The 27,629-nt window shown below is 42.0% G+C and overlaps 2 protein-coding genes across 3 annotated transcripts in view; both read left to right on the forward strand.

Annotated features, from left to right (window-relative positions):
- Positions 1-17,576, forward strand: part of CTCF (CCCTC-binding factor) — a 50,431-nt gene extending 32,855 nt beyond the window's left edge. For both annotated transcript variants that reach the window (XM_020811457.3, XM_078380370.1), the window contains exons 5-11: positions 45-165; positions 729-878; positions 1,807-1,967; positions 2,051-2,233; positions 11,847-11,982; positions 13,518-13,682; positions 16,003-17,576. In XM_020811457.3, coding sequence (XP_020667116.1) covers positions 45-165; positions 729-878; positions 1,807-1,967; positions 2,051-2,233; positions 11,847-11,982; positions 13,518-13,682; positions 16,003-16,184 — 1,098 coding nt within the window. In that variant the 3' untranslated portion in view covers positions 16,185-17,576. The remainder of the gene's footprint in view (positions 1-44; positions 166-728; positions 879-1,806; positions 1,968-2,050; positions 2,234-11,846; positions 11,983-13,517; positions 13,683-16,002) is intronic.
- The window catches only part of CARMIL2 (capping protein regulator and myosin 1 linker 2), a 161,360-nt gene that overhangs the window by 55,136 nt on the left and 78,595 nt on the right, over positions 1-27,629 (forward strand). The gene's annotated exons all lie outside the window — the stretch shown is intronic.

Here is a 27,629-nt window from a genome sequence, read left to right on the forward strand (position 1 = left end):
CTGTCCTTGAGTTGTTAACTCTGTCTTGCCATTCTTGGTTTCAGGTCAGCAAATTGAAACGCCACATTCGCTCTCACACTGGGGAGCGTCCATTCCAGTGCAGCTTGTGCAGCTATGCAAGCAGAGACACTTACAAACTGAAGAGGCACATGAGGACCCATTCTGGTATGCTGTCTGCAGTGGCCAATTTGAACTGGAAGTTGTTTGTGCATTGTTCCTTTGGCATGTAAATCCTATCCACAGTTGCCATGGAAAGCTGCAAGAGGGACTACTTTGACAGTTCTGAGATTTTGCTTAAAGGAAGCCATGGCAATAATTCCTGCTGGGATCCTACAGGAAGTAGGATGGTTTACAGTCACTAGGGTAGCCCTCTGTTTCAGCAGGTCCTGCTTCTTCACAAGCTGTTGCAATGTATTTAGTAAAACTTCTTGTTGAACACAAAAAAAGCTAAGCAGATTCAACAAGTGTAAGCTATAAGAATTCTTATAATTGAGAGGCAGGAAAAGAGATTAGCTTAACATTCAGTCAAATAAAATCCCAGTTATTAACTGTTTAACAAGTGTTTAAGGACCTTTTTCCCTTCCTCAAACTCTTTTTGTCCCATCCATTGGCTTTGACTAGTTTGAAGGGGATGTCTTTCCCAACTTAACCCTTACCATCAACTTGAGCAATTTTCTACCAGCAACTGAGTCTCCTGGATTTACTGAATCTTGTTCTTCTTCTGAAAGGTGAGAAGCCCTATGAGTGTTACATTTGCCATGCACGATTTACACAGAGTGGGACTATGAAGATGCACATTCTGCAGAAGCACACGGAGAATGTGGCTAAGTTTCACTGTCCACACTGTGATACAGTTATTGCACGGAAGAGTGACTTAGGTGAGTAGGTTGAGGTTGAAGTTCCAGACTTTTGTATGAAAGAAGTGGCAAACGTATTTCAGAGGGAAAACTTACAGCCTCACCTAAAACACAGCCTCAGAAACAATGCCAACATAGTGATCAAAGAGGCTGACAAGGGTGGTGTGGTGGTTGGCATGGACAAATCAAGCTACACACAGGAGGCTGAGAGACAATTGTCCAACTCTAAATTTTACCAGCCTCTAACCACAAACCCAACCACCAAATATAAAAAGTAATTTAAAAGTTAGTGAATGGAACAAATAATGTTCTAATCTAAACAATGAAATGAAATAATGTAGTACTGTCTTGCTGCAAAGCTAAGAGCTCTGTCCATTCAAACTACTTGAATGGAAGACTTTTCAGGAGCCACATTCATAAAGTGACGTTTTAAGGCAGACCTGGGCAAAATGCAGCCCTCCAGATGTTGCTGAACTGCAACTCCCAGCAATCCTCACTATTGGCTATGTGGGCTAGGATTGCTGGGAGTTGCAGTTCATCAACATCTGGAGGGCCGCATTTTGCCAGGTCTGTTTTAAGGGCATTTAATCTAATTGTCTTTGAGTCAGAACATATTTCCAGTTAACCATGGGGGCAACGGACTTGCTTGTGGAAGTCGAAGTTTAAAATATGAGAACTCTTGCTGAGTTCTGTACTAATTACAGAACTGCAGATCCATGTATATAATAGCACTATGCTTTTAATTGCACCCTGAGGCTTAGAATCAAGTAGTACTGGTAGTTCCTAAATGGGGAAACAAGAAGACTTGCTATTGAGAACTGAAATGTTAATTTTACCATATCAGAACAAGAATATTCAGTTCACGTTGTTAATATCCAAGGAATTGGTTTAAGTACCTCAACGTATTCCACTGCTTATGTAACAAAACATTATTTACTTCTTGTATTAGGTGTCCATTTGCGAAAACAGCATTCCTACATTGAACAGGGCAAGAAATGTCGTTACTGTGATGCTGTATTCCATGAGCGATACGCACTAATCCAGCATCAGAAATCTCACAAGAATGAGAAGCGCTTCAAATGCGATCAGTGTGACTATGCGTGTCGACAGGTGAGGATATGAAGTGAAGTCCGTTGATCATCAAATAGTACACTGGGAGGATTACTGATGTTTCCTTCTTTGGTTCCTTCTAGGAACGGCATATGATCATGCACAAGCGAACCCACACTGGAGAAAAGCCTTATGCCTGTAGCCATTGTGATAAAACCTTCCGCCAGAAGCAGCTACTTGACATGCACTTCAAGCGCTACCATGACCCAACCTTTGTCCCAGCTGCCTTTGTCTGCTCCAAGTGTGGCAAAACATTCACACGTCGTGTAAGTTGGGATGGGGGACAGATTTAAAACCTTTGAGTTAGTTAGACTTTGTTTTTTAATTTTATTTTTCCTACAATGCTGAGACCAATGGTCTGGAGCCAGGTATTAACCAGTGACTTGTGCACACAAACATCAACTAAGAAGTAAGGAATAAGGTGAGCACCACGTTCAGGAGTTTATTACTTCCATTAAAAACAAGTTCATTAGTCCTTTCACCAAAAAAAAAAAAAAACAGGAAATCCTGCCAGTTCCTCAGCAACCTGATCTGAGGGGGAGCCTTTTATTGCTATTGTTAGACAATTGGGAGACCAAAATCTGTGCTGATTTATTGCCAACTACTGGGATGTCTACCAGTAAGTCCTAGTTCTTCTTTGTGGTCTCTGGATGCACAGAAATGGGTTTCTTCTTCTGGACTTACATAGAGGTTCCAGAGCTTTAGCATGTATTTGCTAGGGCCACCCCCTCAGTATGCATGGTGTTCCTGTCATGGAGAGATACTCAGTTCCTTTTAATGCCACTGAAGTTTGTCCTCAATGACTAGAGCTCAATTCACTGGGTTTTCAACATTTTTCTTCTCAACCCTTCGGCTTTCTTCTGACCCTACCCCCTTTGTCTCTGTGGTGAGGTTAGAAAAAAGAAAAATGTTTTTCTTGTTTTCTTCCCCTTCCAACCAATCACCTTCTTGCTGCCATTGCTAGGTAGAACTGGTGAAGGTTCCATCACATTCCTCCCTACATTGCTCAATTGAGAATACCTGCACGGTTCTCCACAACAAGCGAAGAACATGAATCATCATACACATATATAATTCACAGTTATTACATATTACACACATTTTTAATTCTTATCCATCTATAATCATACTTATCCAAAATACACTCACATCATATTACATTATACAAACATTACATTTAGTTAATCATACTACAGTACTTACGTTGCTATAATTAACATTACTCAGCATACTTTTTCAATCCGCTTTTCTATTTTTTCACATTTTTCCTTTAATAAAATCACTTTATATCATTATAGCAAATTCAGGTGCATATTTAAATTCCAAATTATTTGAGAATCACTTACTGTATTTTTCATGTATAAGACTCCCCCATGTATAAGACGCCCAACAAACCCACTTTTCTAACCCCAAATTAAGAAATCTTAACTTAGCTTTGAGTATTCAGCCTATGGGCTCAGAACACTGTTCTGAGTCCCTGTTGAATCTGAACTCTGCCTACAGGCTCCACCTCCAAGAATGGCTTTGATCTCTGCTTTCCCACAGCTGCACGATCACTTTGATCCCTTTCCCCCTCCACTTACCAGGCCCTGTGGGGCTTAACAAGTGGAGGGGGAAAGGGATCAAAGCAATCCCGTGGCTGCCCAATCACTTTGATCCCTGCTTTCCCCCTTCTTGCTAAGCCCCATGGGGCTTAGCAAGTGGAGGGGGAAGGGCATCAAAGAGCTGCAGGGTCCTGACTGTAGTAAGCTAAGCACACAACTTGGTCCTGACTCTGAATCCTCTTTCCATATTCTTCCACTAACTCTGTATTCACTGTAATCAACAGTGTTTCACTTCTCTCAGCCTGGCCTCACTCCCATTTGACCGTCTTGTTTCTGTAGCGACCTGCCTGTTAGTCTTTCCATTTGGTGAGTGGTTTAGCTTGAACTCCCAGGTTTTGAAACATTGTCTTCAGAGTGCCCTTTTTTCTATTATCTTTTTCTGCCCAATTGACCTGGAAATGTCCTTCCTTACTATATCAGAAACAGATTTTATTTCCTATTTTTCCCTTTGTAAACTATTTCTCCTTCATTCTGCTTAGGAGATTTTCCGCTCTGCTGTGCCTCAGGAAATACATTGAAGCTGTTCTGATACTTATTTCCAGGCTAAGTTTTAACAGTGACTCCTCACTTTATCCAAAGCTTTTACCTCAGGAGGTCACTGAACCAGTTGCTTTTATTCTCACTCAGCTTTTTAGGAGTTCTCCTACCGATTTACCTCAGACTTTTACCTCAGAGAATTGCTCTGATGGACTGAGTTTTCACAGTGTCTACTTTACTCAAAGGTTCCACCTTAGGAGATCACTGCTTCACTAATTTGGTCGCCCCAGCTTTTCAACAATTCTCACATCGAATAGAAAATGGACCTGTTTCTGCTCAAGATTTGCACACACTCCATGGGGGATGCCAGGGCATTCTATACCTTTCTACCTCATCCCACTCCTTCAAAAGACCATGGTGGCCCTGATAACTGTGGTTCATGACTCTGAGGTCAATGACCTGCGGGTTCCTCTGGCTTGCAATACTATCACACCACCTAACACAGGACAGTGGCAGAGTCTCTCATGCCAGCACCTCACTACATGGAGAACTTGCCATCCATAGCTTTTGTCCTCTCCAAAGCAAGAAAGCCCTCAACATCACAACTGTACATGTACAAGGTGAAGGCATTTACCTAATTCACTCAGGCACACAATTTGCCTTTTACATCTACAACCTTAGATGCTTTACTAGCCTTCCTCCTATATCTCGTCAAACAAGGTTTATCCCATTCTACTCTCAAGGTTTATGTTGCTCCTGTAGTCATCCATCAACCCGCCAACTCAGAAGTGGTATCCTTCTTTTGCCATTCTACTCTGAAAAGATTTGTTAAAGGTATCCAGAACCTACACCCTTCACCCAGACCTTCTCCCCCCAAATGACCCTTGCAACTTCTTTTACACCATCTGACCCAACCCCCCCCCCCTTTGAGCCCTTGGCAACAGCCAGCCTGAAGTTACTCTTACTTAAAACCATGTTGAGTTAGCCACTCATTGTGTGAATCCAACTTATTTTCGGTTCCACCCAGGTAAAGTGACCTTGTATCCTGATCCCACCTTCGTCCAGAAAATAGTCTTGATTTCCTCCTAAATCAGCCTATAATTCTTCCTGTCTTCTTTCTGTCACTCTCTATGCCTCTAGAACGCTTGTTACATTTGTTGGATACTCTTGCTTTCTATGTCTCCTGCACATCCTCCTCAACTTTTCATCAATTTCTCCATCATGGCTCAGCCAATTTCCTCCCAGTCAATCTCCAGATGGAAAGTCCATCTCATTGGCCTATGAACTTGCCCACAAACCACTGTTGGGTCCTGTTAAGGGGCACTTGACCAGAGCTGTCACCTTATCTCTGCTGGATGTCTGCAAGACAGCCATGTGGTCAAGAGATGCCACCTTTGGTAGAGCAGTCCTTTCTTTGCTCCTATCATGACAGCTCACCTTCCAGCAAGTCAGCTTGCTAGTCACCCATTTGTGTGCATTCACAGAGACCACAGAGAAGAAAGAGAGATTACCTACTTGAAACTCTGGTTCTTCAAATGGTCCTCTGTGAATTCACACATCCCACCCGTCCTCCCCTCTGTCCGTCATGTTGGTCTTCTTATTGTATTGACAGCAGCGGACTGTTCATCAAGAACTAAGGATCTCTCCACTGCAGGCAGAGCATGCATACTGAGGGGGCGGTCCTAGTGAACACGTGTTAAAACTCTGGAATCTTCCAAGAACCTTTGCGCAAGCGCAGAAGAAACCCATTTGTGTGAATTCACAGAGAACCACTTGAAGAACCAGAGTTACAGGTAGGTAACATTTCTTTTTCCTTTTCCACAACTGCACAGTTGTATTGGGGACAAAGTTATTGCATGGAACAATGAGACACAAGTGTGTTAGAAAAGTTGTTGGATACTGATCTTTAGGCTTTCCTTTGTACTGTCAAGGTCAAATGTTTGACATTAAAGAAAGTCCTTAGAGCATTGAACCTTGATAGTTTGAATCTGTGGTGTCCCATCACAGCTGACATTTATCCCTAAAAAAATTAATTCCAGTGAGAAATCAGATAATTGTTACCAATCATGCCAAAGTTCATCTGTGTATCAAAGTATAAATCATTTAATTAGTTAAATAATTCCATACATCATTAGCCTACCTATTTCTTACCCTTTGTTCATCTCTATAGTCATGTAAAAAAGAAAGTACAGTCTCTTTGAATTCTGTGGTTATTACGTTAATCAGGACATAATAAAAATCATCGGGTCCTTAACAGGTATGAAAATTAGATAAATACAACCTCAGATGAATAACAACATTTTACACTGCGTCATGATTTATTTAACAAAAATAAAGCCAATATGGAGATACTATGTGTGAAAATCAAAGTACACCCTTACTGCTTCCATAGAAATTGAAAGGCCTAGTGCTGCTAATGAAATGCCTGTAAGTAATTTATCATCAGCAAGTGAGCCCACCTCTATAAAAACCAAAGTTTTAGCAGTCTGGTAATCTGGAGCATTCAAGTGTGTGTTTACATAATGCCAAGGAGGAAACACATCAGCAATGGTCTTAGAGAAGCAACTGTTGCTGCCCATCAATGTGGAAGGGGTTATAAGGCCGTTTCCAAACAATTTAAAATTCATTATTCTACAGTGAGGAAGATTAGTCAGAAGTGGAAAATATTCAAGACAGTTGCCAATCTTCCCAGGAGTGGACATCCAGGCAAATTCACCCCAAGATCAGACTGCAATGCTCAGAGAAATTGCAAAAAATCCAAGAGTTGCATCTCAGTCTCTGCAGGCCTCAGATAGCATTTTAAATTTTGTTTAATAATTTATTTTCAAAAATAACATAACAAAAACTATAGTTTAAACAATACATAACAAAAAACTAAAATACAATCATAACTCAAGTTCACAGTGTAGCCCACCACCCTAAGTATCAACTTCTTTTGTTTTTAATTGTGTACCCATATCTCTCCAGAATTATGATTCTTGTGTCGGGGTATAACTCTTATGTTTACAAAATACGTGTATTAAAAAAAGATCCAAATTTAATTAAAACAGTTTTCTTTCAATATTCCTTTTTAACTTTCAATTCACAGGTTAATTTATCATTAATGGCCAAGTTCCACATTTCATTGTACCAATCCGCCATATTAAACTGGTCATTATTCTTCCAGTTCCTTGCAAATATCCATCTTGCCACTGTTAACATAATATTAATTAATATAATTTCCTCCCCTTTAATTAAATATTTCCAGACATACTTAGCAAGGCTAATATTGGACATCTTTGTATATCAGTACCTATTTCATTAATAAGTTCCCCTTTCTTTCTTACATCACCACCATATATTATATTCATTATATTCATTTTTGTTAGTGTTAAATATTACTTGTAACAATTTTTACCCTAACAGACACATTTTTCATTATTCTATTTTCCCATATCTTCCTCCATATTTCCTTGCTGATTTATCTGTTTATTTTTCCATGCCATATCTCTTTTGGGGCTATTATTTTATATAGATCCTCTACTAACATATATATTACACTTATTATCCCTTTCCTTAGCTTATTATTCCTTGAGCCTTGTGGCGCAGTGGTTAAACCGCTGTACTGCAGCTAAAACTGTGCTCACGACCTGGGGTTCAAATCCCAGGTAGCCGGCTCAAGGTTGACTCAGCCTTCTATCCTTCCGAGGTCGGTAAAATGAGTACCCAGCTCGCTGGGGGGGCAATGTGTAGCCTGCATAATTAAATTGTAAACTGCCCAGAGAGTGCTTGAAGCGCTATGGGGGCGGTATATAAGCAGCACGCTTTGCTTTATTGGTTTCCATCTTCTCGCTTTTTTCAATAATTTACTCAAATTTAGTCATCACTCTACATTCCATTTTTCCATTCCTTTGTCCAGTTATCTAACTGCCTTACATTCAACCAGATAATTATTTCTTCTAGCAATTATTTCAGTATTCTTTTAATACTATACATCTTTCTTATCTGATCTTTAATTTCTTATCCAGTGTTTAATTAATTGGTATTTTCTATAAAAACCCGAAAAACCCACAACAACCACTTGTTTATTCTCTTAAGAGTTTTTTTGGAAAGTTATCTAATTCCACCACATGAGTCAATGAAAAAACCTTTGGATTCAGTATTCTTCTAAATTTCTTCCAGCATGGTAAATGTTAAAGTTCATGACAGTACAATTAGAAATACACTGAACAAGTGTGGTTTGTTTGGAAGAGTTGCCAGGAAAAAAACTTTTCTCTAAAAAAACATGGCAGCATGGCTTGGATTTGCAAAGTTACATCTGGACAAACCACAAGATTCCTGGAACAACATTCTTTGGACAGATGAGATCAAAGTGAAGATGTATGGCTGTAATGCACAGTGTCATGTCTGGCAAAAACTAAAAACATATCAGCACAAAAATCTCATACCATCTGTCAAGCACACGAGTGGAGGAGTGATTTCGACTTGTTTTCCAGCCGCACAACCTGGGCACCTTCCAGTCATTCAGTCAATCATGGACTCCTCTGTACACCAAAGTATTCTAGAGTGAAATGTGAGGCCATCTCTCTGACAAGTAAAGCTTGGCCAAAATTGGGTCATTCAACAGGACAATACCAAGCACTGCAACAGAATGGCTGAAAGGAAAAGAAAGTGTTGCAGACCTCAACCTGACCGAAATGCTGTGATGGAAATCTGTGCATAAACAAATACCGGCAAACCTCAATGTACTGAAGCAACATAAAGACAAAATTCCTCCACAACAATGTGGGAGATTGATAAAATCATATAGAAAACAATTACTTCAAGTTATTACTGCTAAAGATGGTGCTACAAGCTATTGAACCATTTTGGCTTTTTTTTTGTAAAATATATCATGACAGTGTAATCTGTCATGTGGTGTTTTTCATCTGAGGTTGTATTTACCTAATTTTCAGATTTGCTAAGGACCAGATAGTTTTTATTACGTCCTAATACAGTGGTGCCTCGCATTACGATGTTAATTCGTTCCAGCGAAATCGTTGTAGAACAAAAACATTGTAAAGCGAAATTAAAAAGCTCATAGAAACACATTAAAACCTGTTTAATCCATTCTGATGGGCTTAAAACTCACCGTCCAGCAAAGATCCTCCATAGGGCGGCCATTTTCGCTGCCTGTCTTGCGAGGAATCCGTCCCTAAAAACAGTGGGGAGCTATTTTATTTACCCGGTGGCCATTTTGAAACCGCCGAACAGCTGTAGGAAAATCCTCGTTTTGCGAAGAATCGGTTCCCGAAGTAGGGAACCAATCATCGCAAAGCGAAATTCCCCCATAAGAAACATCGTTTTGCGATCACAAGCAATCGCAAAAAGTTCATCGTAATGCAATTTCGTCGTTAAACGAAGCAATCGTAATGCGAGGCACCACTGTATGTAAAACCATATAATTCAAAGAGTGTACTTTCTTTTCCACATGATTGTACATTGCTTCTGTGTTCTACATACATAAAGTGAAATACAAAAGTACTGTATTTTTCGCTCCATAAGACACACCTTTCCATAAGACGCACCAATTTTTTAGGAGAAGAAAACAGGAAAATATAATCTGTTTTCTTCGCTCCATAAGACGCACAGACTTTCCACCCCCGTTTTGTGGGGGAAAAGTGCGTCTTACGGTGCGAAAAATACGGTAATTTTTGAGTAGTCACAGGCATCTTACTTTAAAAAAACAATTCTTATAACCATGAGAAAATGCTGTAGATACAAAATCAAAATTCTTTAAACTATGAAACTTGCAAAAACTAAATAAATCTTAAGTTGCAGGCAAAAGCAGATAAAACATTTATTCTGAAAGCAAAAAAATCTAAAAATCTATAAAATTTATAATTCTGTTCTGCTGTCTCTTTTGCCTGTTTCTTGGCTCTCCCCCACCCACTAGCCTTTGATAGGAATAGGATGTTTTCAGTCCCACAGCCTTTGTTGATATAGTTTCACCTAACTTGCATATTACATTAGTAGCAAGACCAGTACAAAATCCCATTGACTACATTACATGAGCAGAAAATGGTTGATAAGAAAAATGTAAACAATCTGCTTCTTTTGCTAAACTTGCAAAATGAATGGGTTTTGTTATAGGGTTTGCTAAAATAGAAAGCTCCATTCAGTAAAAATGTGGTCTGCTAAAAGGCTACAAAACCAGTAGCCTTTTGCATTATTTTGCCACTCTAGCAAAATGAGCTGTTTGTCCTAAAGTAACCTCTAGCATTGCTGTTCAGGCTTCCATTTTATGATCACATCTCACATTTCCAGGGTTACATTTCTTCTTCTTGATGGTCTCTATGAATGCTTCGTAAATCATATCTGTTGTTCAGCAATCGAGCCTAGCAGTACCATTTTGTAAAGGAAATTAGGCCAGATTAGGCAAATTTCTACCTGGATTCCTTTGCCAAAAAGGAATTCTGTTGGATATGGAGTGGAATAATGCAAACATAGAAAAGGATTAGAAGATATAATAGATGGGATTACTCACATTGCTCCTCAGGAATTGTTTTGGAAGCCTTTATATATTTATTTATTTATTTGTTTGTTTGTTTATTTATTTATTTATTTATTTATTTATTTATTTATTTATTTATTTATTTATTTTATATCCCGCCTATCTGGTCGGTTAAGACCACTAGGCGGCTAACAGCAGAAAATAGTATAAAATTTTTTAAATAGAAAAAACTTTAGGAGAGGGAGGAAACAATAGGAAAGGGAGAGGAGAGGGCATCAGGAATTGTCTGGAGGGAAGGCCTGCCGAAATATCCATGTTTTTAGTTGATTTTTAAAGATGCCCAGCGAGGGTGCCACGCGAATCTCAGGAGGTAGGTTGTTCCAAAGGCAAGGAGCCACCGCCAAGAAGGCCCGATTTCTTGTCTTTACCTTCCAGGCCTCCCTCAGCATTAGGCTCCTCAGCCTCACCTCCTGGCTCGCACGAGTGACACAGGTAGATCTTGGTAGGGAGTAGGCATTCCGCCAAGTATGGAGGCCCTAAACCGTTTAGGGCTTTGTACGTAAGCATCAGCACTTTGAAGTCAATGCGGAACCGGATGGGCAGCCAATGCACTGCAGCCAGAGTGGGTGAGATATGTTGGTATTTTTTCACTCCACTAAGTAGTCTGGCTGCCGCATTCTGCACCACCTGTAGTTTCCGCAGCAGCCTCAAAGGCAGCCCCACATAGAGCGCATTACAGTGGTCTAATCTTGGGATTACGAGCGCATGCACCAAGGTAGTGAGCGCCCCAACATCAAGGTAGGACCGCAGCTGGGCTATCCGCCTAAGGTGAAAAAAGGCGGAGCGGACCACGGACGCCACTTGAGATTCCATAGTGAGCGCCGGGTCCAGATGGATCCCCAAGCTGCGGACCCCATCCTTGGCGGGCAGAGTCACCCCCCCAAAAGAGAGGGAGTTTCCCAAATCCCCAACTGTGGGGGCGCCCACCCTCAGTACCTCCGTCTTGTCCGGGTTCAGCCTCAGCCTGTTCTCCTGCATCCATTGCAGTACAGTCCCCAGACAGCGCTGAAGGGACAGAACGGCATCTCCTGCAGAGATTATGGATTATGTTCTCCATAATTTTGCTCAGATTGCTTAGAATAATGGTACACATATATTTTGCATATCCCAAGTAAGTGACCCAGTGTTTGAGTTTGGAATCTGGTTTGGCAAATGATGTCATATTTTTTGTTTCGGAGAATGAAATCTGTACTTTTGGGGGTTAGATTTAAATACCATTCATCAAATAGTGCCATTGTTTAACATCAGTCCACCTGTCTTGATCAGAACACAATGGCCAGACATGCAGACAACTGTACAGGTCCTGATGGAGTAGAAGGAGAGAATGGAGGGGAGCCCAAGAAGGGGAAACGTGGTCGAAAGAGAAAGATGCGCTCCAAGAAAGAAGACTCTTCTGACAGTGGTAAGAACTGTGTGCTGTCTCCAACACACTGCGACATCCAAGCTTTTTTATAGGTTGGCCAGTCATTGGACACATGCTCAGGCATATCACACAGTATAGCTGGCTAGCTTTACACTTAGTTCAGAACCAGTAACTGGCCAGTGGTTATTTTGACCCTGTTGCCAGCTGCTTAACTCTTCTCCTAGCTTGTATCCTTACTTCTTGGCTTGTCTGCAATTTGAAGTATTGCAGCAAACTCAGACCTTGAATAGATTCAGCTGGCAGTTAACATTTGGAAGGCATGAGTGTGTCAAGAGGAGTGCTTGACAGCTGGAGCAATTGTAGCTTTTCTCCCTTGGATTCTTGTATGTACAGCCTGTATATAGATTTTGGTGAGTAGGATTGATAATTCTCTACAAAATGGTAATAATTTACTATTATTAAGGAGCCTTGTGGTGCAGTGCCATACTGCAGTCAAGACTCTGTTCACAACCTGAGTTCAGTCCCTGTGGGTTCAGGTAGCCAGCTGACTCAACCTTCCATTCTTCCAAGGTCAGTAAATTGAGGACCAAGCTCATGGGGGGCATGTGTAGCCTGTATAATTATATTTCATATTTAAAGCCCATAGACTGTTTTAAGTGCTATATATAATTTATGCTAGGGTGTGCATATCTTTGCACTTGTTCATTGTGGGGCTAGAATCTGTCTGGTGAGTGTATTAGGAAGTAATTACAGACAAAAACTCCCAAGAATCTGTTGGCAGTGGGGTACATTGTGCATATTTGGAAGATCAGATGAGGGAAGGACTACCTGTTGAATTAAGGTGCTTGTAGACAGGCATGGGAACCTTGGAATGGGAGAGTTTTTAATAGCAAAATAAAACCCTGCAACTGGATTGCTGCTGCCAGTATTAGAACTGTCATCAGCTATCTAGTGGGGATTTTCATCTATTAAAGGTTCCCCATGTAGTGTATCTACATGGAGTTACGGACTAGGACTCTGGAGAACAAGGTTTGAATCTCCACATGGCCATGGAAGCTCAGTGTGGGAGTGAAACTGGTAAAAATATCTCATGTACCCTTGAAAACTCTATTAGGTTCACTATAAATCAGTTCCAACTTAACGGCACAAAACACAGCCCATCCTACTAGTCCTGAGGCTTCTCCAGGGCGAAAGGGAGTGCTGAGGAGCCTCAGAACCTGATGGGGTAGGAAGCATTGAATTAATTTAAATTAAATATTCCCATTGATGGATGATGACACCATCTGGCTTATGTGGCACGAACAAAATTTCAGCCCTGACCCTAAATGTGTGTGTGCAAATGCAGGTACCCTTCCTCTTCTCCCTTCCATAGGTGTGATGTAAGGAGAATGTGGAAGGCATTCCGATCATTGTGAGCTTCCCGCTTCTGATTAGCCCTCTTTAAAGTTCTGGGTTTTATTCCTGATCTCAAATGGTGACCCCATCCTAAGGGAAGGTATATTCAAGTGATTACCATTTTATTGTCTTCATTGATAACAGGTCTAAATTGTAATTTATTTATTTTTTTATTGAAGAGGAAAATGCAGAACCAGAGTTGGATAATAATGAGGAGGAGGAGGAGACAGCAATTGAAATTGAAGCTGAACCAGAAGTGGAACCTGTTGCCCCAGTGCCACCACCAGCTAAGAAACGAAGAGGAAGGCCACCAGGGAAATCCAATCAACCGAAACAGACCCAGCGTAAGTTAGGGTTGGGAGAAGATGAACTCTAGAAATCAGCCTGAGACCTTCAGCAGCCATCTAAAATCTTGGGAATTTCCTTAGACACAAGAGTCTCGGGGAAACTCGGAATATGTACAGTCAACAGTGGTCTTTACATCTGCAGCTGAGTTTGCATATGCTTTTTAGTAGCCGTTAATGCAGGCATTCCTGAGTATCTTTTTCTTGTGGATGGCTCAGCTCTTCAAGATTTAGGAAATTTAGATTTCTAGGGTTGTACAGAAACATACATAAGACAGATATGCAGAGGATTCAATTTAAAGAGATAATTAAAAAGCTTTCCTTAGAGGTAAAGCATGAAGCTACAAAGAAGGGATGGAACTCATTCGTGTAATGTAGTGCATGTTTGCAGGCACTGGGATTCACTTTTATTTTGGTTTGTTGAAGGTACGTTTGAAAGGTATCAGAGTGTGTTTAATTTTAAAAACACTCTGGTGATACAGCAATTTTTCCTTCCCCCGAGGAGGAACCCAGGACCCACAAAATAGTTTTGGGAACTGCTTGATTTTCAGCCCTGCATTAAACCTTAATTCTCACTCCTACACTAAACAGCAGTTTGCTGCTGCATACAAATCTGAGGATAAATAGCTTAGCATGGATTTCAATTCCTTATTGTGTCTCCTAGGAGAATAGGCAGCCTGTGTAGCCTTGGGCATGCTTTCAGTCTCACGGTCCCCCCAGAAAAAAGAAATGATAAACCACTTCTGAGTATTGTACTGTGTACCTAAAGAACCTTGAAAAGGGGTTGTGTAAGTTGGAAACAACCGGATGGCACATAAGTATTATTATTACTAAGAATCTGGGCACTGAGTTAGATGGCCGAGCAGTCTGACTCAGGATAAGATAGCTCACCTTGTCCATAGGCAGCCAACCTTAAATTAAATATTTTTTTCCATATCTTCAAACACTGTAAAGAAATACTGAGAAGTAGATGTCAGGCCATATTTCCTATGGTAGCATTTCATGGTGATGATTCAGCCATGAAAGCACTTGTTTTCTCCATCACTGGAGAAACTTAGAACTTACAGCACAGAAACCAGTTTGGTCAGAACTTATGATAATACAGTGGTGCCTCGCACAACGAGTGCCTCACACAACGATGAATTCACACAACGATGCCTTTTTCTGTCAAATTTGCTGCCTCACACAGCGATGTTTCCTATGGGGGATTTTCACACAACGATCTCCCTTTTCGCTCCTGTAAAAGTGTCTCACAATGTTTGGAAGCTGTTTTAAATGATTGCAATGGTTAGTCCACCTCCTGAAACCTATGCAAACTGATTTTGGTGTTGTTCTGACACTTTGTTAATTTATGATGATTTTTTGAATTTTCTCCATTGGAAACCATTGGATGGTCTGCCTAATGGTTTCCAATGGAAAAAACAAAAAATCATCATAAATTAACGAAGTGTCAGAACAACACCAAAATCAGTTTGCATAGGTTTCAGGAGGTGGACTAATCATTGCAACCATTTAAAACAGCTTCCAAACATTGTAAGACACTTTTACAGGAGCGAAAAGGGAGATCGGGAAAGGGCTCTTTGATCTCCGTTTGCCTTTTAAAGTTCTTCCCGATCTCCCTTTTCGCTCCTGTAAAAGTGTCTTACAATGTTTGGAAGCTGTTTTAAATGATTGCAATGGTTAGTCCACCTCCTGAAACCTATGCAAACTGATTTTGGTGTTGTTCTGACACTTCGTTAATTTATGATGATTTTTTGTTTTTTCCATTGGAAACCATTAGACAGACCATCCAATGGTTTCCAATGGAGAAAATTCAAAAAATCATCATAAATTAACGAAGTGTCAGAACAACACCAAAATCAGTTTGCTTAGGTTTCAGGAGGTGGACTAACCATTGCAATCATTTAAAACAGCTTCCAAACATTGTAAGACACTTTTACAGGAGCGAAAAAGGACTTCGCAAAGCCATTGGAATGTATTGAGTCGGCTTCAATACATTGCAATGAAGGAAACATTGTTTCACACAGCGATGTTTCCTATGGGGATTTTCACTCAGCGATGGCAATCCGTTCCAATTGGAACGGATTAACCGGTTTTCAATGCATTCCTATGAGAAATGGTGTTTCACAGAACGATGTTTCACACAACGTTGATTTTTTTGGAACCAATTAACATCGTTGTGTGAGGCACCACTGTAGTTCATTTTTAAGGAGGCCTCCTGCATAGTTGTTTGCCAGTACAAATTTGTGAAATGCACTGAGGTAGCTTGGAAATGTTCTTTGCAGAAAGAGTCTGACACTCTCCTTTTCTTGTTCATTAGCAACAACAATCATTCAGGTGGAAGACCAGAACACTGATGCAATTGAAAACATTATAGTGGAAGTCAAGAAAGAGCCTGAAGCAGAGACTGTAGGAGCCACTGCAGGAACACAGCCGGCTGCAGCGGAAGCACCCAATGGAGACCTCACTCCAGAGATGATTCTTAGCATGATGGACCGGTGATGGAGGAAGGGTTGTGCACGGACTGAACTGGCCCTGGCCTCTTTGGAAGTGGATCAATCCCTTCTTTTTGTTCTTTTTTATTATTTTATTTTATTTTATTATTTCTTTGTTTTTGGGAAATGCATCATATTTTTTTAGACCATTTACCAAACAAGCCGGGAAGCAAACTTCAAATGATGTTAGAAAGTGATTTGCCTATAACTCTTTATCTGTTAAATGTTAGCCTAACCGGATCATGGAATGTGGGGTGGGGTTTTTTTTTTTGTTTGTCTGGAATCTCTAGAGGTCTCTTGCGAATCACTTGATTCCATTAGCTCTGAACTGCATTGTAGTGAGGAGACAACCAGCCATACATAACATGGGGCGGAAGGGGACAACAGAAGCCTAAACTGAAAACTTCAACCAATTTCTCTGGATCAGCTTCTGCTGTTCTTCAAAGCTCTTTGAACTTGTTTCTCTCTGTAGAGGTTTTAATTGTAAATGCAGACATGAGAGGGTTGTAAAACTTTTTGCTATTTTGGTTTCACTTTTTCTCCCCTTCCACTGACAGGTTCCATGTCAGCACTGTAGGTTTGGCATGTTCCAGCAGGTGTCTTTCTTCCCTGATACTTTGCATTCTTAAGGGCATCTCTGTAATGATCAAATTTGTAAATAACTTTTTTTTTACATTTTAATCTTTTTTCCATTTAATTAAGAGAATTGGGGGATGTGGATTAAAAAAAGAAAGCCCTATCATTTTGAAACTTGGGGGGGGGAGGGAAGAATTATTGAGGAATTGGTATAAAATGAAAACTGGAAGTGAAATCAGTGGAAGAATGTTGGTCAGGTGTTAATATGGCAAAAATCAACACCCAACTCCGTTGCTAAGTACATGGACATAGTCTTTATAAGAGTCACTTAAACTACCTTTTTGAGTTTCAAGTTTTCACAGCTATATTTTTCTTTGCTTTTTTGTGTGTGTTTATGGATTCTATATTGACAACCAAGGTGTTAATTTGTAATAGGGCTTCCCGGCCCTTGATACCTATGGCAGGAAATTTTACTAGGTCAGTAATTATAACATGGGGGGTGTCTTTAATTAAAAAGGAAAAAGAATAATGTGAAATACAAAAATGATGCCTGGATACAAATCATCACATGTTAAAAATGCATAAGCTTTTTATAGAGTCTTGCTGATTTCAGAAGAACTTTCTTCTGTCTATTGCTTTTTAAGAGAGCTATCAGGTTAGCTATCTGATCCTAGGTTGATGCATTTTGTACTTAGCTGTACTGTGTGATATTTTTCATTATTTTAGGAACCCAACATGAGATAAAATGTTATAAAACACATAATGGGTTTGGATTCTGGGAAGGAGAATATACTGCTGTACAGCTAATAAATATTAATGAGTATGTGTTTGTGTGCAGTTTCTGCCACCTTCGAATCTTAAGCAGCTTTTTCAGTAAAATAATGCCTTGTTTGGTTTGGGCATGGATGGAGTTACTTTCTCTTACGTTGTATGAGATCTGACTCTGAGAAGTGTTAATCCATTGCAGTCAGACAGCACTCATCCTTAAGTTGTTCATGTGTTCTATGAATGGTGGCCCATGGATTTCTCCTAGAACATATGCTTAAAGCACATGCACCCAGTGGATTCATTCCATTCATTATACCCATGCCAAGACCAAAAGCGGACATTTCCATCTGTTTTCTTAATTCTTGTAATAAAGTTACCCCGGGGTGAAGACTTTCAAGAGGAGAAGAATATCCTTGAAATGGATTGTCCCTCCTCATCACTTCACTAGGCAGGAACTATTTTCACAATCAGTTGTAATCTAGACTCCATCAGCTCTGACAGCTGTTCTTCTGCCTCTGCTATCATCCATCTTTCTGTTCCAAACCATTACTTTCCAAAAAGAAAAGTCAAATTACTTCTACTGCTCTGATTTGCCTTCCCTCTGCTCTTCCTACCCGTGATTATCACTAACTGGACAGAACGACAACAGCCCAGGCTTATTGCCAGACTTGTCGTCACCCATCAGGCAGCACTGTACTAGGGCAGCATTCATTCAAAAGGGGATCTCCCTATGCTAGTCTCCCAACTCGAGGAAAATCAGGGCAGATGGAAGGAAGCATCCAGGACTACAGTGGTTACAGAGGGTGCTTCCTCCCCTTGCTCACTATAAACAGTCCATCTGTCCCCAGTTCTGCATGTACAGTTAGGGCATCCTCCACAGGACCTACACAGGAGTCAACACTGTAAAGTAAAATTCAAGAGAATAGCATTGCCCATAGACAGCTAAGCATTATGGCTCAGTCAGGACAACACCTTCCATACAACATACCAGCCCCTTCACCTATTGTCACACTATTTACTGTGTTTCCCCAAAAATAAGACAGGGTCTTATATTAATTTTTGCTCCAAAAAAGCAGTAGGACTTATTTTCAGAGGATATTTTATTTTATTTCATTCACAACAATCTACATTTATTCAAATACAGTCATGTCATCATCTTCTGGTTGCTGCACAATGGTGAGTGGTGGGGTTTCACTTAACTGGGGCTTACTTTTGGAGTAGAGCTTATATTACAAGCATCCTGAAAAATCATACTAGGGCTTATTTTCAGGTTAGGTCTTATTTTCGGGGAAACGGTATTCCACCAAAGGTGGAATTTTGTTCATTCAATATTTTGTTGTTGGACCAAGTCAGCAAACTTGTTTGAAAGCAAGACTTTCATTCTGCCCAAACCTTTCCTGGTTGTGACAACATGCCTCAAAAGACTGGAGAGGTCATGGCCTTTGATATTGTATAGCCAAAGAACTACAACATCACATCAGTTTTGGTGGTGTTCAAAATTAGGAGAGCTTTTCACCCATTACATACAGGCATACTTGGCAGCCCATATTACACCAGGGTGGTAGGCCTAACTTTACAGTCAAAAGGTTTTATGTTGTGCACCACATAGATTCTGTTCTATACCTCCACCTGTACCACCTTTGTGTTTTTCCCTGGTATTGTTTTAACTCAGGCTGCTCCTTATAGCAAAAAGAACTAGGGCACCTGGCAACTGTTCCATCTTCACACCAACAGTGAAATAATTGCTGAACTAAGCTTTGTACTAGTTCCTAGACAAGATGGTTCTTCAACGTGGTTCTCTATGAATCCACACTGATGGGTTAAACAGCGCCTGCGCTGGTCCTCTCGGAACCATTTTTCCGCCCGCAGAGCTGGAACCTCTCGTCTCAGAGCTCGTGTAAAATCGCTTATTTGACTGCCTTTCGTTTCAAACTTGGCTATCTCGTCTAATCCGGACTTCTGTTGCCCTGATTACGGACTGCCTGACCTCTCTTTTGCCTCTGGCGATTTCAGCAAGTATTTGTTGTGTTTGTGTGATCCTAATTGCGGCCTATTTGCCGCCTGTTGAGGCGCCATGCGCCATCCGGACTCTTTCAAATAAGATCTATTCAACTAGTTTCCCACGCTATTTGGCTTATGTCAGCAAAAAAGGGACCATTCAGCCACTGTTCATCACGTTCAAGAAAGTTACCCTCTCAGGACGGACATTCTCTCTGTCTTTTTTGTCTTGGAGAGACACATTCAACTGCCCATTGCAAACACTGTAAGGACTTCACCAAAGCAACGCTAAAAGCCCGCCAACAGTGTTTGAAATATTTCTTGTGGAGCCAGACTTTGTCTGCTTCACAACCCTCGGACATGGAGTCGGTTCAATCAACTTCAACCGTCGGTTCAGAGGTTACTGTCGTATCTTCACCTCCCCCTTAACCAACTAAGGAAATGGCTAAGAAAACATCTAAAGGGAAGCCTAAAAAGCTAACTGCTGGAAAGAAAGCTTTATCGGTTTCTTCAGCTCCTTCAACATCGGAGCCGAAGCAAAAGGCGGCTTCTCAGAAAACTAAGGCGAAGACTAAGGAGATAACTCTCGTCGTTCCCCCTGTCTCTGCCTCCCTGCCTTCTCCCATCTTAGAAGATTTGTCTCGGGACCGAGACTCGATGTCTGATTTCAGCGCCTCCCACCTCGACAGGAACCACCAGTGGATACGGGAAGGTCGCCTACAGCTAGCCAGCTTGGTCAAGTCATTGCTGGCTTAGCTAATGCCCCTTCTAGCCCAATTCTAACTGGGCGGTCATCTCGATCCCCTTCAGCCATATTGGGATCACTTCATTCCAGGTCCCCTCCCACTCCTTGAGGTCGACCTGTGAAGCTAGTCGAGGACCCTGCCCCTCAATGCCCAATATCTGACCGTGATGATGACAAACCACCCGCAAAAAAAGCGTTGACATCGCCATAAGCATAGGCATGGACATTGACGTTGAAGGGATTCATCCCTCACTGACTCTGACTACAGCCATGGGCGCAAAAGGTACCGCCGCCGGCACCGAAAGAGGGACTATTTGACAGAGTCCTCCTTGACGTCGAGGGATAGGAGACGGAGGCGGAAGAGATCTAGTTACTCTTATTCGTCTTCCTCCCGCTCTTGTTCCTCTCCTAGGAGTCTTCCAACAAGACGACCTCTCGACACCAAGCCTACTAAAACCTCGACGTCGAAGGCTATTGCTAATCCATCTCATCCTCCTTCACAACCCCCTCAAACTACGGTGCCTGTACCATCGCACCCAAAGCAGATCGTCACCGTGCCTGGGGCTCCTCAATGACCTGTCATCCTCACCCAATCTGAGGATGATCAGCCACATTTTGAGGAGTCTTCATACCAACCAGCAACCACACCACCTGCCTCTCTCCTTACCTTCACAACTGGACACTCATAGCTCAGGACACTTGGGTTTTGAGCATTATAAGCTCCGGCTACCGGCTGGAGTTTACAGAATTGCCTCCTCTAGGACAGGTCAACCCTACATCGTTCGATCCTGTCCTAGAAGAAGAGATTCTTACACTTCTGGTGAAGGAAGCCATCCAAACAGTGCCAGCCAAAGACATCCTGAACGGCTTCTACTCCTGGTATTTCTTGGTACCGAAAAAGGATGGCGGCCTGAGACTCATTCTGGATTTGAGGGATCTCAACAACTTTCTCAAGCCACGTCGGTTCAGAATGGTGACTCTGGAATCCATCATCCACCTTTTGAGGAAAGGAGACTAGTTTGTGGTTGTGGATCTGAAAGACGCATATTTTCACATTACCATACATCGGAGCCACAGGAAATACCTGCGTCTTCTCTTCAACAATACTATCTACCAATTTGTGGCTCTACCATTCGGACTCTCGACTGCGGCAAGAACCTTCACCAAGTGTATGGCGCCTGTAGCAGCCTACCTTTGTCTCCAAGGGATCCAGATATACCCATACATAGACGACTGGTTGATTGTCTCCAAGTCAAGACAACAGGCGCTAAAAGATACCCAGTACGTCCTTCACACACTGGAGTGGTTGGGTCTCACCATAAACTACAAGAAGTCCAAATTGCGTCCTCAAGTTATGGAATACATCAGAGCAAGGATAGACTCCATCCAGGCTTGCATGTTTATGCCACCAGAACGCATCCAAAAGATAAAGAGGGCCATTAAGTAATTCAGGCCCCACGCAAGAGTAAGGGCAAAGCTTGCACAACACCTGCTGGGACTTATGGTTTCTACAACTTCCACTCTGTCTCATGCTCGCCTCAAGATGCGCTCTCTGCAAGTCTGGATGCTCACACTCTTCAATCCACTTCAGGACAGTCAAAACAAAAGATTGACAGTCACCCCAGAGTTGGCTCGGCAGTTGCAGTGGTGAACGTTCCTACCTCACCTCTTAGTAGGATGCCCCTTCCGTCCTATTCAACTCACAGCACGTTACAACAGATGCCAGCCCTCTGGGGTGGGGAGCACATTGCGAAGGTCATCAGATTCACGCACTATGGTCTCCTCAGGAACAATCACTCCACATCAACCATCTGGAGCTCCTGGCTGTCATAAAGGCACTCAAGGCCTTCCTTCCTCTTGTGCGAGGCAAAGCAATTCAGTTGGTCATGGACAACACCACGACCATGTTCTATGTGAACAAGCAAGGGGGACAAAGTCGAAGTCCTTTCTCCTTTTATCAATACATCTTTTGGAGTGTTGCTACCAGGAACACATCTACCGTGTGGCCATACACATATCCACCTCGGACAATCAGGTGGCAGACGAACTGAGTCGCCGATCTTCCCAGAGTCACGAGTGGGAGTTAGACCTGAATGTATTCCAAGCAATATGCGACAAGTGGGGGACACCCTGCATCTATATGTTTGCCACTTTGAACAACAAAACGTGTCAGAACTATGCATCCCGTGCGGGGAGAGGCCAGGGGTCATTAGGCGATGCCTTCATGATTCCTTGGAATAAAGGCCTCCTGTACATGTTCCCTCCAATTCCCATTGTTCAAAGGTCTCTTGTCAGGGCTCTCCAGATGAGAGCAGAAGTGATCCTAATTGCACCCTGGTGGCCCAGATAGCCATGGTTCTCTCTACTTCTTCAGACAGCCGTAGACAACCTGAAGCTCCCCCTCGTCCCACACTTAATCACTCAGGATTCGGGGTTGATCTTTCATCCGGATGTGGAATCTCTCCACTTGACAGCGTGGAGGATATCCCATCGATAAAAGAGAATGATTGACAAAGCAAGAAAACCGTCAACTATTCGCCTTTACCAGCATAAATGGCAAGGCTTCCTGCAGTTTACTATGGAGCGAGGATTGCAACCTTCGCCAGTATCACTGTCTACGCTGTTGTTGTATCTCCGACATCTTTTTGATTTGGGTCTCACCAAGTCCACTTTAAAGGTTTATACATCAGCTATAGTGACTTTTCAACCCCAGGGATCTCAGTCATCGAAATGGTTCTCTCATCCAACTGTGAAGGCATTCTTCAGGGGTCTGTCAAATATGAGACCCCCTGTGAAGAGACCTTTGCCTCAATGGTCGTTACAAATCATACTGCATTCCCTTACTCGGACTCCTTTTGAGCCTATGGCTACTTGCAACCTCAAGTTTCTGTCTTTCAAAACTCTATTTCTAGTCGCAATTACTTTGGCTTGCAGGGCTAGCGAGCTGGCTGCACTCCGAGCGGATGCCCCATACCTACAGTTCTTTAAAGACAAGGTGGTCATGTATCCAGATGTTTCTTTTCTCGCCAAAGTTGTTTCAGAATTTCATATTAATCAGCCGTTGTTGTTACCCACACTCTTTCCTAATCCTACTTCGGAGGTTGAGCGCATGCTCCACTGTTTAGATGTACGACGTGCATTGTCTTTTTATGTTACAAGGACCAAGGACTTTAGGAAGGTCCAAAGACTCTTTATGTTTTTACGGTCAACGTAAAGGGTCTACTGCCTCATCATCTACCCTGTCCAGATGGCTGATTTCCACCATTTCCCTGGCCTACGGGTTACAGCATAAGCCTGTCCCTGAAGGTCTTCGGGCTCACTCTACCAAAGCTGTTGCCACATCTACGGCCCTGCTGCGAGGGGTTGACATCCCTGATATCTGCAGAGCAGCTACTTGGTCCAATGTGTCTACTTTTATCACACATTATAGACTGGACCTAAGGGCCAAGAATGAGACCAAGTTTGGGAGAGCGGTGCTCACATCGATGCTGCAGTGACGGCCCACCATCCTGTAAGTAAGCTTGCTAGTCACCCATCAGTGTGGATTCATAGAGAACCATGTTGAAGAAGGACAGGTTACTTACCTGTAAACATGGTTCAAGTGGATTCTCTATGAATACACACGACCCGCCCGGCCTCCCCACGTGTCTGTCACTTTGGAAAGAGTTCCAACTCTCTCTATGTGCGAGCACATGGAACTGGGGATTTGGCGGGCAGAGCGTGCGCAATGCAGGGCAACCTAAACTGTTACTTTTCCCTAGATTCCGAGAGGACCAGCGCAGGTGCTGTTTAACCCATCAGTGTGTATTCATAGAGAATCCACTTGAAGAATGATGTTTACAGGTAAGTAACCTGTCCTTCTCAGATTAAACATAATTTTCTTGCCAAAGTTTGTGTGTGATTTCCAACTTGCCCAAAAGGTGAGAAAAGGCTGTCCACACTCAATGTGAGAAAAGCATTAGCCTCTTGCAGAAAACAGCTACTGTTAGTTCCCTTGCTAAATTGACCCCTACCACCAGTTCCAATTACTTAAACGTCGGAAACATGCTGCTGGTGGTCACATCATCAACAGAGGGAGGAGAAAGAAAATAATGCTCAGTAATATTTATGACAAGCTGAGATGTTCCAGTATCAGAACTGAGCTGGAGTATTTAAATTTGTATATTTAGTATTTTGCCATTTAAAACAATCCAAAACTTTCCTCAGAAAATTTCCGTGTCAGATAAAGTGGTTCTTGCTAGTGCTGTCTTTTGAGTTTTTAATAACATCATAACATGTGCTCTTCTGGAAGCTAGTGTGTACACCTATACTGTAGGCAATGCCCCATGTATCACATTAAATTTTATGATTAAAGCGTGCTAAAGCGTGCTGCTTATATACCGCCCCATAGCACTTCAAGCACTCTCTGGGCGGTTTACAAGTTAATTACACAGGCTACACATTCTCCCCCCCCCCCCAGCGAGCTGGATACTCATTTTACCAACCTCGGAAGGATAGAAGGCTGAGTCAACCTTGAGCCGGCTACCTGGGATTGAATCCCAGGTCGTGAGCACGGTTTTGGCTGCAGTACAGCAGTTTAACCACTGCGCCACGGCCTAGCTTCTCAAATACTGCTGTCTTATAGTGTTTTGTTACTTGTTTTAAAAAGTATTTTGTTCCTGTTTATTACATTATTCAAATGAGAGAGGAACTCTACATTATTAAATTTTTTTAATATTTGGTAATACTTGTTGATACATTAAAACAACTCAGGCTCGGGAAGGTGGGTCTTGTCATGTGCTGCCGGCGGCTCCCGGGAATAGATCCCAGGAAAAGCTGGAACCGCCCAGTCTAGGGGTCCTTCAGAAATGAGGAACCGAAGGGTAGACTAGGAGAAGTCTCCCTGACGCATGGTGAGCAGCAGAGGTGAGGGCAGCTGGGCAGCAACCTGGTGTTTCTTCCCTCGGAAGAGATCACCCTGAGCACAGATCAGGCGGGAGCCATTTCGGGCACTCAGCTGTGAGTAACCCACCCACCCTGGAGAAGAGGAGAACAAACAAATGTGGCATTGAAAATACACAACAAAGTTGAAGCCTTTGATTTATGAATGGCCCCATTAAGAGGAGGAAAAGATTGCAAATATTTGGCTGAAAGAAGGCAAGGAGCGGCAAGCTTGTTTACCAGTCTGCATCCTTGAAAGTGAAGCTGACTCTTAAACAGCAGGTTGTTTCAAGGCCAAAAGTGAGAGAGTGAGATGGAAAAAAATCTTTTGTTTCTGGAAAAAATCCCAGAGTGAATAAGAGTGGATGGGGACTTAAAGCTTTTAGAAAAAAGGAAATCAGATTGAGAAACAGAGACTGAATCCCTGAGATTGCTGTTTAGCTTGGACTTTCTCCCTAGACTGCGTGGAACTCTGATAATAGAATTCTGTTAGGTTTCTGAGAAGAAGGAATGATCTTTTAGGACGGGCTATAAGGACATCTACTGGAGAGACTGAAACCCTGTGATTGCTGTTTAGCTTGGACTTTTTTGCTGGACTGTGTGGGACTCTGATAATAGAACTTTGTTAGGTTTCTGGAGAAGGAAGGAATGTTTTTACCATGGTTGTATTTTAAACTGCTCAGCTAAAAGTTGATTTACATACTATAACATCTGTGTGAAGATTGGAGGAAAATCCTGGGGGAGGTTTTTGATGGTGGGTTTGGTTTGTTGATAAAATAGTGAAAACCTCTGAAAGAGTAGGTGGTATATTTGAGAGTTGGTCACTGGTGAAGGATATAGTATTATTTACACAAACCCAACTCATTGAAAAGATTGAAATGGCCTCCAGAAAACTAAAGCACCAAATGCTGGAGACCTTTCTTGCCCAGTCTCAAAGTTTGGAAAAATTAGTGGCACAAGAATCAGACAAAGAATGGCAGACTACCATGCAAAATATAATAGCAGGATTTCAGCAAATAAATGAACATCTTAGCCAAATAGTAGATCAGATGAAAGAGATGACATTAGATGTCAAACAACAGTTAAATAAAACTCCACTAACCCCAGAATTGCTTTTATTGAGTATGATACCAGGCAATATAGGTGAGATAAAGAGTTACCCAGTGATCTATATAGCTACCACAGTCCGAAAGCTTTATGCTAAAAATTGGAAGAAAGCAGAGATACCAAAACAAGAGGAACTTATTGAGAAGATATGGGAAGCGGCAAAAATGGATATTCTTTCAGACACGTTGAAAGAGTGTCCAATTCAAAAGGAAACTGAACAATGGGATTTATTATACAAATGGGTTCAGTCTCCAGATAGTGTTGGAGTAACATAGATTTAAACTAAGATGTGCAAAGATGAACATGATAAAGGACAAAAATGGGAGGGACCTAACAGAAGCAGAAGACATCAAGAAGAGGTGGCAAGAATACACAGAGGAATTTTATCAGAAAGATTTGGATATCCCGGACAACCCAGACAATATAGTTGCTGACCTTGAGCCAGACATCCTGAAGAGTGAAGTCAAGAGGGCCTTAGAAAGCCTGGCTAACAACAAGGCCAGTGGAGGTGATGACATTCCAGTTGAACTATTTAAAATCTTAAAAGATGATGCTGTTAATGTGCTACACTAAATATGCCAGCAGGTTTGGGAAACTCAGCAGTGGCCAGAGGATTGGAAAAGATCAGTCTACATCCCAATCCCAAAGAAGAGCAGTGCCAAAGAATGCTCCAACTACTGTACAATTGCACTCATTTCACACGCTAGTAAGGTTATGCTCAAAATCCTACAAGGTAGGCTTCAGCAGTATATGGAGCGAGAACTCCCAGAAGTACAAGCTGGATTCCGAAGGGGCAGAGGAACTAGAGACCAAATTGCTAACATGCGCTGGATTATGGAAAAAGCCAGAAAGTTCCAGAAAAATATCTACTTCTGCTTCATTGACTACAGTGGACCACAGCAAACTATGGCAAGTCCTTAAAGAAATGGGAGTGCCTGACCACCTTGTCTATCTCCTGAGAGATCTATACGCAGATGATACCACTCTAATGGCAGAAAGTGAGGAGGAATTAAAGAACCTTGCAATGAGGGTGAAAGAGGAGAGTGCAAAAAACGGCCTGAAACTCAACATAAAAAAAAAACAACTAAGATCATGGCCACTGGTTCCATCACCTGGAAAATAGAAGGAGAAGATATGGAGGCAGATATGGAGATTTTACTTTCTTGGGCTCCATGATCACTGCAGATGGTGACAGCAGCCACAAAATTAAAAGACACCTGCTTCTTGAGAGGAAAGTGATGACAAACATAGAAAGCATCTTAAAAAGCAGACATCACCTTGCTGACAAAGGTCCACATTGTCAAAGCTATGGTTTTTCCAGTAGCGATGTATGGAAGT

Source organism: Pogona vitticeps, chromosome 10 (assembly GCF_051106095.1).
Source record: "Pogona vitticeps strain Pit_001003342236 chromosome 10, PviZW2.1, whole genome shotgun sequence".
Classification (NCBI taxonomy): Eukaryota; Metazoa; Chordata; class Lepidosauria; order Squamata; family Agamidae; genus Pogona; species Pogona vitticeps.